The 14,080-nt window shown below is 62.0% G+C and overlaps 2 protein-coding genes across 2 annotated transcripts in view; both read left to right on the top strand.

Moving 5' to 3' along the window:
* Nucleotides 1-5,957, top strand: part of Med26 (mediator complex subunit 26) — a 36,152-nt gene extending 30,195 nt beyond the window's left edge. Inside the window, exons 2-3 of the mRNA XM_090335003.1 lie at nt 2,931-3,005; nt 3,233-5,957. Of these exons, the coding sequence (XP_090191129.1) occupies nt 2,931-3,005; nt 3,233-4,897 (1,740 nt within the window). The 3' untranslated portion in view covers nt 4,898-5,957. The remainder of the gene's footprint in view (nt 1-2,930; nt 3,006-3,232) is intronic.
* A 1,297-nt stretch (nt 5,958-7,254) lies between these two features.
* Nucleotides 7,255-12,392, top strand: Slc35e1 (solute carrier family 35 member E1). The gene is made up of 6 exons (XM_090334989.1): nt 7,255-7,677; nt 7,798-7,868; nt 9,619-9,756; nt 10,248-10,373; nt 11,686-11,931; nt 12,143-12,392. Exons 1-6 carry the CDS (start codon nt 7,260-7,262, stop codon nt 12,350-12,352), a joined length of 1,209 nt encoding a protein of 402 aa, XP_090191115.1. The 5' UTR covers nt 7,255-7,259; the 3' UTR covers nt 12,353-12,392.
* Nucleotides 12,393-14,080: the final 1,688 nt, after the last annotated feature.

Genomic DNA, 14,080 nt, shown 5'->3' with positions numbered 1-14,080 from the left:
AAGGAATAAGCACAGGGCCCCCGACTGGGGTCTTGCCTGAGCTGGCTCGTGAGCTGAGCGTGCGCTGAGGAAAGGGAACCACCGTGAAGACCTGGCCACGGGTGGCGGGGGGAGGAGAAGGAGGATCAGGCTCTTGGGGCCGGGCACTGACCTGAGCGTGTGGGTGGGCGTGGTTCTGTTAGAAGTGGGGAGGTGACCTGACCTGCTTTGAGCCATGTGGGGTGCGGGGAGACCCCTGGGCACCCCTGGGGACTGACTGTGCCGGCGTAGCCAGGGGCCCCTGATCCTGCCGAGCCCGTGCCCGCCCGTGGGAAGCGGCGCTGCTCACCGGGAGTCAGGCTGGGGCACCTCCGCTGCTGAGGAGGAGGATGCGTCTCGGTTCCTTGTTTGTGGCTGGAAATCCCCGCAGGGCAGCCGTGGGGCGCTGTGGCTGCTGGTGCTCCCCACAGGCTCTGCTGAGCCCAGCTGGCGGTGGTCTGTGCACTCTCGCTGTCTTCTCATCACCCCAGGGCAGAGCCCACCCTTCCCCACACCAGGCCCCTCTGGATCCTGGGGTACCTGGGTCTCGAGATGGGGTGTCCCCAGCCTTGGCTTCTCAGTGTAGGTGACACATGGGTGGAGCCTGGAGGATGTGCATGCAGGCTCCTCCCTCGCCTTCGCTGTGGCAGAGTTCAAATATGGCTTCCACACGCTTCCTCAGGGTGCCCTCCTCTCCCAGATTCCTTGAGGTACCTCTTCCCAGCTCTGCCACTTCTCTGGCAGAGTTAATAGCCAGGCAGAGGCCTCGCCAGGGGTGAAAGTGCCAGGTTTTCTGTGTGCCCTGGACGAGGCGTGCCCTGCCTGCTCTGCGTGTGCGTGCACATGCGGCCCCAGGAGCACTGGGGGTTACCAGCCACCTTGCCCTCCCTGTGATAAAATGCCGGGCACAGTCAGCACGCAGGGAGGAGGTTGTATTTTTGGCTCACGATGTGGACCCTGGGGTTCGAGCAGAAAGAGCAGGTGGCAGCCCAGATTCCTCCCACAGGGTGCTCGGATGACCTGCCCTCACGCCCCAGGCTCCCAAGGCTCTGCCTGGTAACTTGCACCCAGACCTGAGTCGGCACCCCGCTGGCCCACTGCCTCACCTTCCCTCCCCTCCGGTCTGCCGGCACCTCCTCTGCTCCCAACACCTTGGCCCCTGGTCCCCTGGACGTTCTGTCATCACTGGACGGGGCCTCTAGGCTGAGTACAGGGCTTGGCCAGGACCCTGGCCCCGATGTAGTGGCCATGGCGGAGGAGATGCGTTGTGAACTAGACAGCATCCCCACTGGTGAAAGTGCTGCTCTAAAGCTGACCCTGGGAGTCCGTGCTCCGAGCCACCCCCCCCCCCCAGACACTGCTGGTGGCAATCGGTTCCCTCCCCGGCGGGCACTGGACAGGACAGACGGATGGTCTGTGTGTCTGCGAGCTGCCGGGAGGCACCTGCCTCTGGTGTGTTTCCCCCTCTCCCTGCCCATCCTTCTCCAGCTCCTTCCTGCCCTCCTGCTTGTCTGAGAAGCCTTGCTCCCAGCATGACCCCGCCGCCCCTCTGGGCTGGCTGGCTCAGTGGTTGGGGCTGGCCCCGCCCATGGCACTGCCACATTTCTGCACCTTGCTACGGGAAGGGGTACATTCCCTGGGTCTCCTCAGCCCTTGTCCTCATGGCCCTGAAGGTCCAGGGCAAGATGGGTGGGTGCCCGCAGTCTAGCGCAGGGCCTCTTGAAGGCTGCAGCACCGGCCAGGAGCCAGGGACCCACACACTCGCGGCTGGGCTCCCATGTGGCTCTCTGGCTGGCCTTTTAGTCCAGCAGTGATTTCTGAGGTGCAGGTCTTGGAGTTGCCCAGACGCTGTGCCTCCTATCTGGGGGCAGTGGTATGTGCCCCAGGACAAGGACACTCTGTACTGCCAGGCCAGGCCTGGCCCGGCCGCCCCAGGAGGATGGCTGGTTCACAGCGTGTGGAGACCAGGGCTCTAAATAGACCAGGCTGAGGTCACCGGGTAGAACCCAGGCCACGTGGCATGCTCCCAGTGCCTGAGCTCAGGTCTGAGAGCAGCGGCCTTGCTGTCCCTTCAGGACTGGCCTCCTTGCTGGTGGGTCTTTAGGGCAGAGCCCCACCCATTCATGCAGTTCGAGGTGTGCACAGGGCCTGTCCTCACACAGGCAGCGCAGTGCAGAGGACCCAAGCCTGAGTGTGCCAACAAGTGGACTGCTACTGGCGAGGGCCCTGCTGCCATCGGGCTGCTGGGGAGGGGGGTGGCGGTCAGGATTCGGCCCGGTGCTGGCTCTGAAAATGGAGGAGGGATCCCGGGGCCTGGAGGACAGGGAATGGGAGCAGGGTCTCCTCGAGCCAGCCTCCTCCAGGGCTGGGTGCCTGGGCGGTGTGCTTGGTGTGAGGGCACACTCGGATGCCCACAGTTGCCTGGCTGCAGGGTGGGGGCGCTGTGCACAGGCCCCGTGCCAGCCATGGTTCCTGTGCAGACGCGCTCCCATCTGACCTGCCAGGCCCAGGGAAGCCACGCGGCTGCTGACACTGCCTATTGGGAGCTCTGCTGTGGTGCCACTCACTGTCCCCGGCCCTCAGCTGGGCGCCGGGTGGCCCTCTATGTGGTGTCTTGAGATGAGCTCTGGAAAGATGACGCTGGTTTCTTTCGTCTTTCTGTCCCTGTGGTTCCACTCACATGAGGGGGCCATCCACTATGCACCGTCAGGCCTGACCAGTGGGCCGATCTGGGGGCGCCAGGCTGGCCCTGGGGAGTAGGAAAGCTCCATAGGTAGGGGTGGGGACAGAGCAGGCTGGCCCTGGAGCTGGCCCGGCCGTGGCCTGTGGCTGACATGTGGCGTGCTCTCTCTCTCTCTCTCTCTCTGTCTTTCTCTCTCTCTCTGTCTCTCTGTCTCTCTCTCGTTGTGTAGATCCGGAACATGGTGACGGTGTTGGAAGTCATCTCCAGCCTGGAGAGGTACCCCATTACCAAAGAGGCGCTAGAGGTGAGTCTCCCCTGCTTCACTAGGGGCGGGTGTGGGGAGGCCTGGGGTCAAGACTCGGGTCCTTGATTGCCATTGTGACAACCTGTTCTCACCCAGACTGTGGCACTTCAGGGTGCCAGGGGCTCTAACCAGGGCTTGTGGAGACACTGAGCTGGCTGGTCCAGAGCATGGGCTGTGCCCCACACGCCGTGGCATGGCGCTTAGGGTGTCCCCCACTCTGGTTGCAGGAGACGCGGCTGGGGAAGCTTATCAACGACGTGCGCAAGAAGACTCAGAACGAGGAACTTGCCAAGCGTGCCAAGCGGCTGCTGCGGAGCTGGCAGAAGCTCATCGAGCCCGTGCATGTGCACCAGAATGAGGCCGCGCTGCGGGGCCTGCCGGGGGCACCGGGCTCGGCCAACGGGGGTGCGCACAACTGCCGGCCCGAGGCAGGAACGCCCGGCACACCCAAAAGCATCCATGACCTGAAGAAGCGGAATGACATCCAGAGGCTACCTGGGCAGCGGCTGGACAGGCTGGGGAGCCGCAAGCGCCGTGGGGACCAGCGTGACCTGGGCCTCCCCGGGCCACCTCCCAAGGTTGCCAAAGCCACTCACGAGCCCCAGGTCCCCAACTCATCCCCCCTCCCCACCAACGGCCTCAGTGGGAGTCCAGAAAGCTTGCCCAGCCCCCTGGACAGCAGCCGGCACCCAGGTCCCGAAGGCGGTCGCCTGGAGCCCAGCGAGAAGGACAAGCATGGTGGCAAGATTCCCATCAATGCCGTGCGGCCGCACCCCACCTCCCCAGGCCCAGGCCGGCCGCTCGGGCCCTGCCTGCCAGCCAAGGCTTCGGTGCTGCAGCAGCTGGACAGGGCGGACGAGACCCCGGGCCTGCCCCACCCCCGGGGGCCCCCTCGCTGCTCCTTCAGCCCCCGGAACTCACGGCACGAGGGCTCCTTTGCCCGGCAGCGGAGCCCGTGTGCCCCCAAGGGCTCGGTGCCCAGCCCTTCTCCAAGGCCTCAGCCCTTAGACGCCACGCAGGTGCCATCGCCCCTGCCGCTGGCCCAGCCGTCCACACCGCCCGTGCGGAGGCTGGAGCTGCTGCCTAGCACAGAGAGCCCGGGGAGCTGGCCCGAGCAGCCCGAGGGCCCCCCACGGCTGACAGGCCCAGGCTGCAAGGCCGGGCCGCTTCCCACCGAGCCCCTTCTCACCCGGGCTGGCTTCTCCCCAGACTCCTCCAAGGCAGACAGCGACGCTGCCTCCTCGGGGGGCTCGGACAGCAAAAAGAAAAAGAGGTACCGGCCTCGAGACTACACTGTGAACTTGGATGGGCAGGTGGCCGAGGCAGGTGTGAAGCCTGTGCGGTTAAAAGAGCGGAAGCTCACCTTTGACCCCATGACAAGACAGATCAAACCTCTGACTCAGAAAGAGCCTGTGCGGGCCCACAGCCCTGTGCAGGCCGAGCCACCGGCCAGGACAGAGCAGGACAACAAGCCAGAGGCCAAGGCCAACCTGCAGAGCCCCTTTGAGCAGACGAACTGGAAGGAGCTGTCACGCAGCGAGATCGTGCAGTCCTACCTGAGCCGGCAGAGCAGCCTGCTGTCCTCTTCGGGTGCGCAGACTCCGGGCGCACACCACTTCATGGCAGAGTACCTGCGCCAGGAGGAGAGCAGCCGGCGCGGGGCCCGGCAGCCGCACGTTCTGCTGCCGCTGGAGCCACCCAGCCACCTCCCAGGGATCACGAGGGAGATCACGCAAGAAGACCTGGACAGACTCCAGAGTGGGCAGTGGCCAGGGGTGAACGGGTGTCAGGACACACAGGGTAACTGGTATGACTGGACGCAGTGCATACCGCTCGACCCGCACGGCGACGACGGGCGCTTGAACATTTTGCCTTATGTCTGCTTGGACTGACCATCGGCGGTGGCGGCGGCAGCTGCGACAGCCACAGAGTGCATTCCTGCCTGGCAGGAACCGGGGCGGTGGGTGGCCGGCCGGGCCCAGCCCTCGCTCCTTGTCCAGTGGGGCAGTCGGTGGGCCCAGTGGGGAGGCGCCGTCTCTTCCCTCCAATTCTCCTTCTTTTGTGAAATGCTGCTACCAGGTTACTAATAAAACTGCAAAGGAAGGGCGGACGGACGGCAAGGGAGTTCAGAACTCTATAGCAACCCAGCTATAAAAGCGTCAGACTCCTACTCCCCCTGCCCGGTGCGGGCAACGTTCCACACCTGTGTGCTGGTCCCCCGTGGCAGGTGGGCGGGTGGGTGCAGACAGCTTGGGGTGAGGTTACCTTTATACAGCGACAGACAGACGCACGCATCTCATCTCTGCATTTTCTGTTCTCATAGGCCAACAGCCGGCCTCACCTCAGCCTCTTTTCTCTCTCCCACCCAGCCACTGTTGAGCCAGTTTTCTTTCTGTCATTTGTTGGAAGCTGCTTGGCTGTGGCGAGCCATGGGCATTGGGTGGGCAGGCCAGTCGGCCACCAGCCTCACCGGCACTCCACGGGTGGACCCACCCATTTGTATCTGGTTTCAGTTCAAACCCAGTTTTTAAATGCTGCAGAAGTTACAGTTTTCAAGTTGATTTTAATCCCCTTCTCCATCTGACCACCAGCCAGATAACTTTCCTTTCTTCTCTGTTCTCTTCCTGCACTTCTAGAAAATTTCAGCTTTCTAGAACCCCTTCTCCCCCCACCACAAAGTAAGCACGGGTGCTACTGTGTGTGAGCTGTTCTCCTGGGTGAGGGAGACGTGTCTGTGCGCTGGAAACACTCAGAACCATTCCTTTAGATTCGTTTGCCTTATGGTTATGTCATAAATGCGATTTGCAAAAACAAGGAGCCTTAGTGAATGTACAGTACTAGACTTCTGTGTTCTCTGGACACAGAAGGAAGCAACTTTGCTATTTGGTCCAGTAAGTGGACACCTTGTGATATAAATGTGGAAATAAAAATTAAAAAAAACATTTGCACAAACCAGCCCGAGTATGTCATTTCTCATGGACCCAGGCAGCCAAAACAGCCCTTTTCCGGACTCAGATTGGCCATGAAGGCCGGGTGTCCCTCAGCCAGTGGTCAGGGCACAGCAGCCAGACTGCCTGTTGGCCAGACATGCTTCTCCCGAACAGGGGTCTAGCAGCATGACCTGAGCCCAGGCTGTGGCCACCTTACTACCTAACTGACGGTAGCTGTTTAAAAAAAAAATTAACTTCCCCTGTGGCTGGGAGTTTGGCCTAGTGGTGGAGTGCTTGCCTAGCATGCACAAATACCCAGGTTCGATTCCTCAGGTACCACATACATAGAGCTGTGGCTCAAGTGTTAGAGCTCTAGCCTAGAGAAAGCCCAAGCTCGGTGCTCAAGCCGAGTTCAAGGCCCAGGACTGGCAAAGTAAAAACTTCCCCTCCCTTGGTTCTAGGGTAAGTAGGCTGTACAGTTCTTCCTCTCCTCCTGAGCCTGGAGCTAAGGATCAGTAGGCATTCTGTCTTTCAGTCCCAAGACAGTCATTTTGTTCATGTCTACTTCATTTCATAAATGAGGAACAGTTAGGCTTGTGCTAAAAAAGAGGCAGCTCTTGAAGCAAAGGGCGACCCGATGCCCCGCCTCCCCCGCTTCCCCACATCTGCCCTGCGTTCCGGGCTCTTCATTCCTGGGCGCAGGTTCCTCTGGGAGGCCGGGCGGGTGGGCCGGGGTGTGGAGGGGGGTCACGCCGGGCGGGGACCGCGAGGACACGTGGGATGCTTTATTTCGACTCTCCTTCGGAAGGCACGGGTTGGGCTCCACTGAAGTCTCGCGTGGGACGTGACAGCTTCCCCGCCGAGGCCCGGACTGGTCTGGTCCGGCGGGGGCCTCGGCGAGCGGGGTTCCCACCCGAGGGGACGGGGCGGGGCGGCAAGACCTACCGCGCGGCGCTCCCGGCTCGGGCGGCGACGCCGTGGGCCGCGGCGGTTCCCGAGGGCGGGCGCTCGGGGCTCCACGAGGGGAGGGTCCGGCTGGGGACCCCCTGCGACAACCCCCCCCCCCCCCCCCGCCCGGCCCGACGCGCACCTCCACCCGGCCCGGGCCCGGCCCGCCCGCTCAGCTTCCGGAGTCGCCCCCCGCCCTGCCGGAAGCGCGCCGCGGGTGGACGTGGTGGCGGGCGCGTCGGCCGGCGCGCGGCGGTGACGCGCAGCGGAGGCAGCCAATGAGGAGCGGCGCTGGCCGGCGCGCCCGCCCCCCTCCCGTCCGGCTCCGCCCCCGTCCGGCGTCGGGCTGGCGGGAAGGGGCGGCCGCTCGGGCAGGATGGCGGCGGCGGCGGCTGCCGTGGGCCCCGGCGCCGGCGCGGGGGGCCCCGGCGCGGCGGGCGGCGGGGCGCGCGAGGGCGCGCGGGTGGCCGCGCTGTGCCTGCTGTGGTACGCGCTGAGCGCGGGCGGCAACGTGGTGAACAAGGTGATCCTGAGCGCCTTCCCGTTCCCGGTGACCGTGTCGCTGTGCCACATCCTGGCGCTGTGCGCCGGGCTCCCGCCGCTGCTGCGCGCCTGGCGCGTGCCCCCTGCGCCGCCCGTCTCCGGCCCCGCCGGCCCGCACCCCGCGGCCGGCCCGCTGCTGCCGCCCCGCTTCTACCCGCGCTACGTGCTGCCGCTCGCCTTCGGCAAGTACTTCGCGTCGGTGTCGGCGCACGTCAGCATCTGGAAGGTGCCGGTGTCCTACGCTCACACCGGTAGGTGCGCGGGGCCGCGCCGGGCGGAGGCGCGGAGGATCTGGCGGCCCGGGCTCCCCGGATGAGCCCGGGCCTCGCCTCCGACGGCCTCCGGAGTGAGTGTCCGCCCTCTCTTGGCAGTCAAGGCCACCATGCCCATCTGGGTGGTCCTCCTGTCCCGAATCATCATGAAGGAGAAGCAGAGCACCAAGGTAACGCGGGGTCCGGGCTGGCGACGCGGGCGGCCCGGCTTCCTGTGAAGGAAGCGAAGTCGGCGAGGAAGGGGGCCCCCCGGGGTGGGCTCGGGGAGCTCGGGCGGCGGGGCGATGGTGGCACGAGTCCCGGGCGTGAACGGCGGGCGTTGGTAATCCGGGAGTGGCCGGGATGCCGCGCCGGGGCGCGTCCTGGCTCCGGTCTGCGCGGGCTCCCGTGTCCCGGCTGGAGGCCTCTGGTCCTGGCCACGCGCTGCCGCCCCGGGTGGACTCCCACACCCCGAGCTCTAGGTGACTGGCCGTGGAGCGGCGGCGCCCTGGGGTGAGCTGGTGGGAATTGGGCCGTGTCTGGCTGGGCGCTGTCTTCCAGCCCTGCCAGCCCTGCACGTGGCACGCTGCCCTGCCCGGCGGGCCACGTCAGGTGTGACTGGCCTCCTGGGGGTCAGAGTCGCGGGTGACGCAGTGGCAGGTGTGTTTATCAGGCTTCTGTGCTCCGTGGGACATTGTTTGAGACTTAGGCGAGGATCCCGCACCGGGAGATCAACCCGGGGTTTGGTCCTAGGAGAGAGAGCGCAGGCTATGGACGCTGTGATAACTTGGCAGGGACCCACCCGGTGGGCCAGATAAGACCTGTCGCTCCAGGGGACAGGCTGGGGCTGGGCCCCGGGTTCCCCAGATTGCAGCCCGAATTCTGCCCTCCCCACATCCTAAAATCTATGCTGTAGGCTTTGAGGTTTCTTTTTTGCCTTTTTTCAAAAACTTTTACGGTACTGGAGTTTGAACTTAACCTTTTCTGTACTAGATAGGCCCTCTACTGTTTAAGCCACTTTCCCAGCTCTTTTAGCTTTAGTGGTGTTTCTGTTGTTTTCTTTTTTACATGGGATTTTGTGTTTTTGTGCATTCCAGCCTGGACCACACTCCTACCTGTAGCTTGTCGCATAGCTAGGATAAGAGGAGGCAGTTGATGCCCAGTGTATTGTTGAGATGGAGTTTCACTCACTGCCTAGGGTGGCCTCAGACTTGACCCTGCTGACCTCCAAGTAGCTCATGTGAAAGGTGTGTGTTGCCATGCCTGGGTCTATCTTTTCTTTTTTACTTCCAAGTGGTACTGAGTCGCACCTCCAGCTCGCCTTCGATTTTGACACAAGGGCTCACCAGGCCCTGCTTACGGCAACTCTTGATCCCCATCTCAGCTTTCCAAGGGCCGGGATTACAGGTGCACGCTGCTATACCCAGCCTCTACCTTGTTTTCAGTTTTTGTTTTTTTTTTTTTTTTTGCCAGTCCTGGGCTTGAGCTCAGGGCCTGAGCACTGTCTTTGTGTTTTTCTCAAGCTCTACCACTTGAGCCTCAGCACCACTTCCGCCTTTTTCTATGTATGTGGTACCAAGGAATCGAACCCTGGTCTTCATGCATGCTAGCCAAGCACTCTACTACTAAGCCAAACTCAGCTCAGGGACGAGCTGAGAACCAGTACCGTTCCACACACCCATTCCACACACCCGTGGAGCCTGGTGGCCCCTTCGGCCCCATCAGTGCTCTCATTTCCACACCTGCTATGACGACAGAGCGCAGGCAGTCCCATGGGTAGAGCCGGGACACCAGGCAGCACAGGATGCTGGGACCACAAGCCAAGGGGGACCCAAGGAGGGATGGTGGCCGCAGGGAGGGACCGGCCTGGGCCGGCTGCAGCCACTACTGGGGCTCTTGATGGGGACAGGGGAGCGACAGCAGGCCCGGGTCCTCCTGCAGGTGTACCTGTCCCTCATTCCCATCATCAGCGGTGTCCTGCTGGCTACAGTCACCGAGCTGTCCTTTGACACGTGGGGGCTGGTCAGTGCCCTGGCTGCCACGCTGTGCTTCTCGCTGCAGAACATCTTCTCCAAGAAGGTAAAGGCCCGAGGGGAGGTGTGTGCACCCCCAACCCGCTGCCCTGTGTGGGCTTGTCTCTACCAGATGGCTTCTCTGTGCTAAAGAAAGCTTGGAGCCATGCCTGTAACCCCAGCCATTTGGAGGCTGGGGTCTGAGGATCGGGTTTGAGAGCCAGCAGGGCAGGAAAGTAGGTGAGGTGCTTCAGTGAACCAGCAAAAGAAGTGGAGCTGTGGCTCAAATGGTAGAGTGTGGCAGTGGTCAGGGACGGCCACTTCCCCTGTGGCAGTGGGAGGCCACTGTCGCTGCGGGGCCTGCTGCTGCAGGGTGTCCCCTTCTCAGCGGTTTGTGCCCAGCTTTTGCTCATCCAGGCTGTGGGTCAGAAGAGCCTATCGGTGTAGGGCTTGCCCACCCCCCAACCCCCGCGCTGCTGCTCCCCACGTTTTGTCCCGCGGGGCCGGTGGGTGTCCTGGCAGGTCTGCGTCCGCGTCCACAGCGCCCTCTCCCTCCAGGTCCTGAGAGACTCTCGGATCCACCACCTGCGGCTCCTGAACATCCTGGGCTGCCACGCCGTGTTCTTCATGATCCCCACGTGGGTTCTCGTGGACCTCTCGACCTTCCTGGTGGGCAGTGACCTGGTGAGCCCTGCCGCCGTCCCCCTGGGGCGCCTCAGGGCGCCTGTCTGCCACCCATGGTTGCATTAACCGTTTCCTGTGGCTGTGAGGAAGTACCCTGGTGGCTGGTGTTACAGGACGAGGGCTTTGTCGGGCCCCTGCTCCCTGGCTGGCACGAGTCCTCTCAGAAGCGGGCAGGTTCGCCTGCTTAAGTTCTAGGGATTCCAGCCCAGGTCCCATGGGTCTGTGGTGCCACATAGAATAGGGAATGGTAGGGCCACTGGGCAGAGGAGGCCTGTCCACTTGGGGCAGACAGGGAGCCAGTGTCCACTTCACAGGCATCCAGTGACCTTACTGCCTCCCCTCAGGCCCCGCCCCTGCCAAGCCTGCCCTTCTCATGGAGTAAGACGGTCCCATTGGGCTCTGCCTCCTTTTTTTCCCCCTTTATTTGGTCAGTCGTGGGGCTTGAACTCTGAGCCTGGGCACTGTCTCAGCTCAAGGCAAGCACTCTACCACTTGAGCCACAGCACCACTTCTGGTTTTCTGGACATAGAGTGTCATGGACTTTCATTCCCGGGATCCTCAGAACTCAGCCTCCTATGTAGCTAGGTGCCCATCTATTTTGACTCCCCCTCCTCGACTTTTAAGGGATCTTGTGTTGTTGCCCTGCTAAACAGACATGTTAGACAGCAGATGTGCTAAGAGGATGGGATTCGGGCTTCTGCCCCTCTCCCTGTTGATGAGGCCTTCCTCACCTCTGTGTGCTGCTGGGCAAGGCCTAAAGGGAAGAAGTGAGATCTCGGGTGCCCTGGGACCCCGCCTCCTCCTCTTCCTGCCTGCCTCTGCTTCCTGTCTTACAAGGAGAGCTCCACCACACAGCCCCGCAAAGGGGCTGGAGTGGTCAGGTGGTACCAGGCTTGCCTGGCACAGGTGAGGCCCTGGGTTCAATCCCCAAAAATAAAGAAACCACAGAGACCAGAGATCTCACGGCCAAGAGGCAGACCCGTACATTATTATTTTTTTTTGTTAGCACTGTTTCTGAGCTTTTGCTCAAGGCCAGTGCTCTACTACCTCTTGAGCCACATCGCCACTTCTGGCTTTTTCTGTGTATGTGATATGGAGGAGTCAAAGCCAGGGCTCTGTACAGTGCATTCTTGTGGCTGGGTTCTTCTCGAGCTCATCCCCTCCAGGCCCTCGTCACCAGTGCTTCACCTCCGTTTCCCTGAGCAGAGCTGGCAGGTGGCTCCCGAGGGTCAGGGGTCAGGACGGGCTGGGCTGGGCGCCAGTCCACGGCGGCCCCGCCCCTGCCGACAGCCCTCCGCCCTCGTCCCCGCAGTCCTACGTGTCCCAGTGGCCCTGGACGCTGCTGCTCCTGGCCGTGAGCGGCTTCTGCAACCTGGCGCAGAACGTCATCGCGTTCAGCATCCTCAGCCTGGTCAGCCCGCTGAGCTACTCGGTGGCCAACGCCACCAAGCGCATCCTGGTCATCACCGTGTCCCTCATCATGCTGCGCAACCCGGTCACCAGCACCAACGTGCTGGGCATGATGACCGCCATCCTGGGGGTCTTCCTGTATAACAAGGTGAGGCCCCGCCCCCGCCGCGGCCCCGCCCCGTTTGCTCTGGTGGCTGCTTGCACGGCCGCGTCTCCTGGGTCTCTGAGGAGGGGATCTCACTCACTTCTTGCCGAGGCCAGCCTTGAGCCGACATTCCACAGAAGCTGGGGTTACGGGCCTGCGCCGCCATGCCCAGATCCTGATTGGCTCTGACTTGTGAACTCTCTCTTCCGTGCAGACCAAGTACGATGCCAACCAGCAGGCGCGGAAGCACCTCCTCCCCGTGTCCGGCGCCGACCTGGGCCTGCTGGAGCGGCCCCACAACGGCACCCTCTTCTCCGCACACAGCAACTACCAGTATGGCCACGGCAGCGTCCTCACCGACCACTTCCAGTACGGCCGCCAGAACCACGCGAACTCCTACACGCTCAGCCGCTACGACGTGTAGAGCTCTGGGCGGGGCCGGCGCCAGGACGTGCGGAAGGCGCGAGCGGGACCCTGTGGGCAGCAGGAGGGCCCGGGCCCCGCGCGTTCTGCCAGGTCCTTGGGTGACTTTCTGTAGAACATTCAGGATCCCGTCTGGAGAAATGGGGTCAGTATGGCTGCAGAGCTGGGAGCTGGAGACAAGTGGCATTCTAGGGGTACAGGTATGCAGACGGGGCAGTTTGAGCATACCGGGCGGGCTGGCACAGGTATACCATGGACCCAGGACGTGGCCCAGGTGATGCTCACAGCAGTGCCAGGTGAGATGGTTTGCAGCTGGCTGGGACCCCAGGGCAGGAACCCCCACCCTGTCCTCTGCCCGCCCCACCCCCACCCACCCCACACCATGAACAGACATCTGGGCTGCTGTCAGTGTTGAAGCCAAGGTCAATTTGGTGACCCCAAGACTGGCCTATGTGGAAAGCCTAGCATGGCCAGGGTCTTGCATTTGGGGGGATCTTCTGAGGTCTTTAGGCCTTGTCCCTCAGGGGCCCTGAGACTGGCTGGTGGATTGAAATGTGTCAGTGCTGAAAAAAAGCTCGGCAGCCACTGCCGTGGTGATGAATTGGGAATTGGCTGGGCAGTGCGCACTGGCCTACGGCCTGGCTGATGGGGAGGCCAGCACCCCGCTGGGTGGCCTTGGCTGAGCTAGGGCCAGCCACACGGCCTCTTGGGAAGTGTTTCATGCCTCACTCCTGCTGTGTGGGGGGAGGCAGTGTTCACGAGGGAAAAATGGAGGCTTGCATTTTAGGAAATTTGCTTTTGTCTGCTGGTTTCCCATCAGTGGCATGGCCCACCAGCGTGGTCATCTGCGTAACTGTTGGTTCTGGCCTGGCAGGCAGGTGCAGGTATGGGGCTGTGGCGTGGATGTCCACGGGTTATGAGTGAACTCCAGAACACATCTCACCTGCGTGGCTCTCACAAAATGAGTGTTGATAGGATTTGTATATTAATGTGTTTTCCTTTTCCAATGCAAGATCTGTTGGTGAGGGGAAATGACTGCTTTGGTTTTCTTATAGTTTATAAATTAATAAATGGGATATTTAATTCTGTACACACTCACGACGTGTGTGTGCACTGCCACAGGCACGATAGACCAAACCGGTAACCTAGTGGTACTCTGCCTTCCCCAGACCCCCAGGGGGAGGGAGACAGGCCGGTGTGCACTGTGACTGTAAGGGCTCTGTGTTGCACAGTGGGCAGTGATGCATGGCTCAGTCCCTGCTCTCCTGTGTGAGATGCCAGGCTTTTCCCAGCTGGTTTCGAATGTGATCCATGGTAGTGGAATGAAAGGGACTGCAGCTTGGCATCACACCACTGTGACAGGGGAAGACACCAGGACTGTGTGTCACTCCACCGGACAGTCTTACTTTGCTTTTAGCAGTGCTGCAGTTTGAATCACAACTTATTAATGCTTGCTAAGCAAACACCTCTCATTGGGAATAATTTTATTTTGTGGGGGGTGGGGGTGGTCGTGGGGCTTGAACTCTGGGCCTGGGCACTGTCCCTCAGCTCTTCAGCTCAAGGCTACTGCCCTACCCCTTGAACCACAGCACCACTTAGACACTCTACCTCTCAAGCCACACCTCCAGCTCTTTTTGCTTTGGCTGGATTTTGTTGTTTTGTTTGCCAGTCCTGAGCACTGTCCCTGTCTTTCTCAAGGCTGCAGCTCTACCACTTGAGCCACAGCACC

The sequence above is a fragment of the Megascapheus bottae genome, chromosome 1 (assembly GCF_031878675.1).
Source record: "Megascapheus bottae isolate mThoBot1 chromosome 1, mThoBot2.hap1, whole genome shotgun sequence".
In the NCBI taxonomy this organism is placed as follows: domain Eukaryota; kingdom Metazoa; phylum Chordata; class Mammalia; order Rodentia; family Geomyidae; genus Megascapheus; species Megascapheus bottae.
The sequence above is the reverse complement of the archived record's forward strand: the minus strand, read 5'-3'. Positions and strand labels throughout refer to the sequence as shown.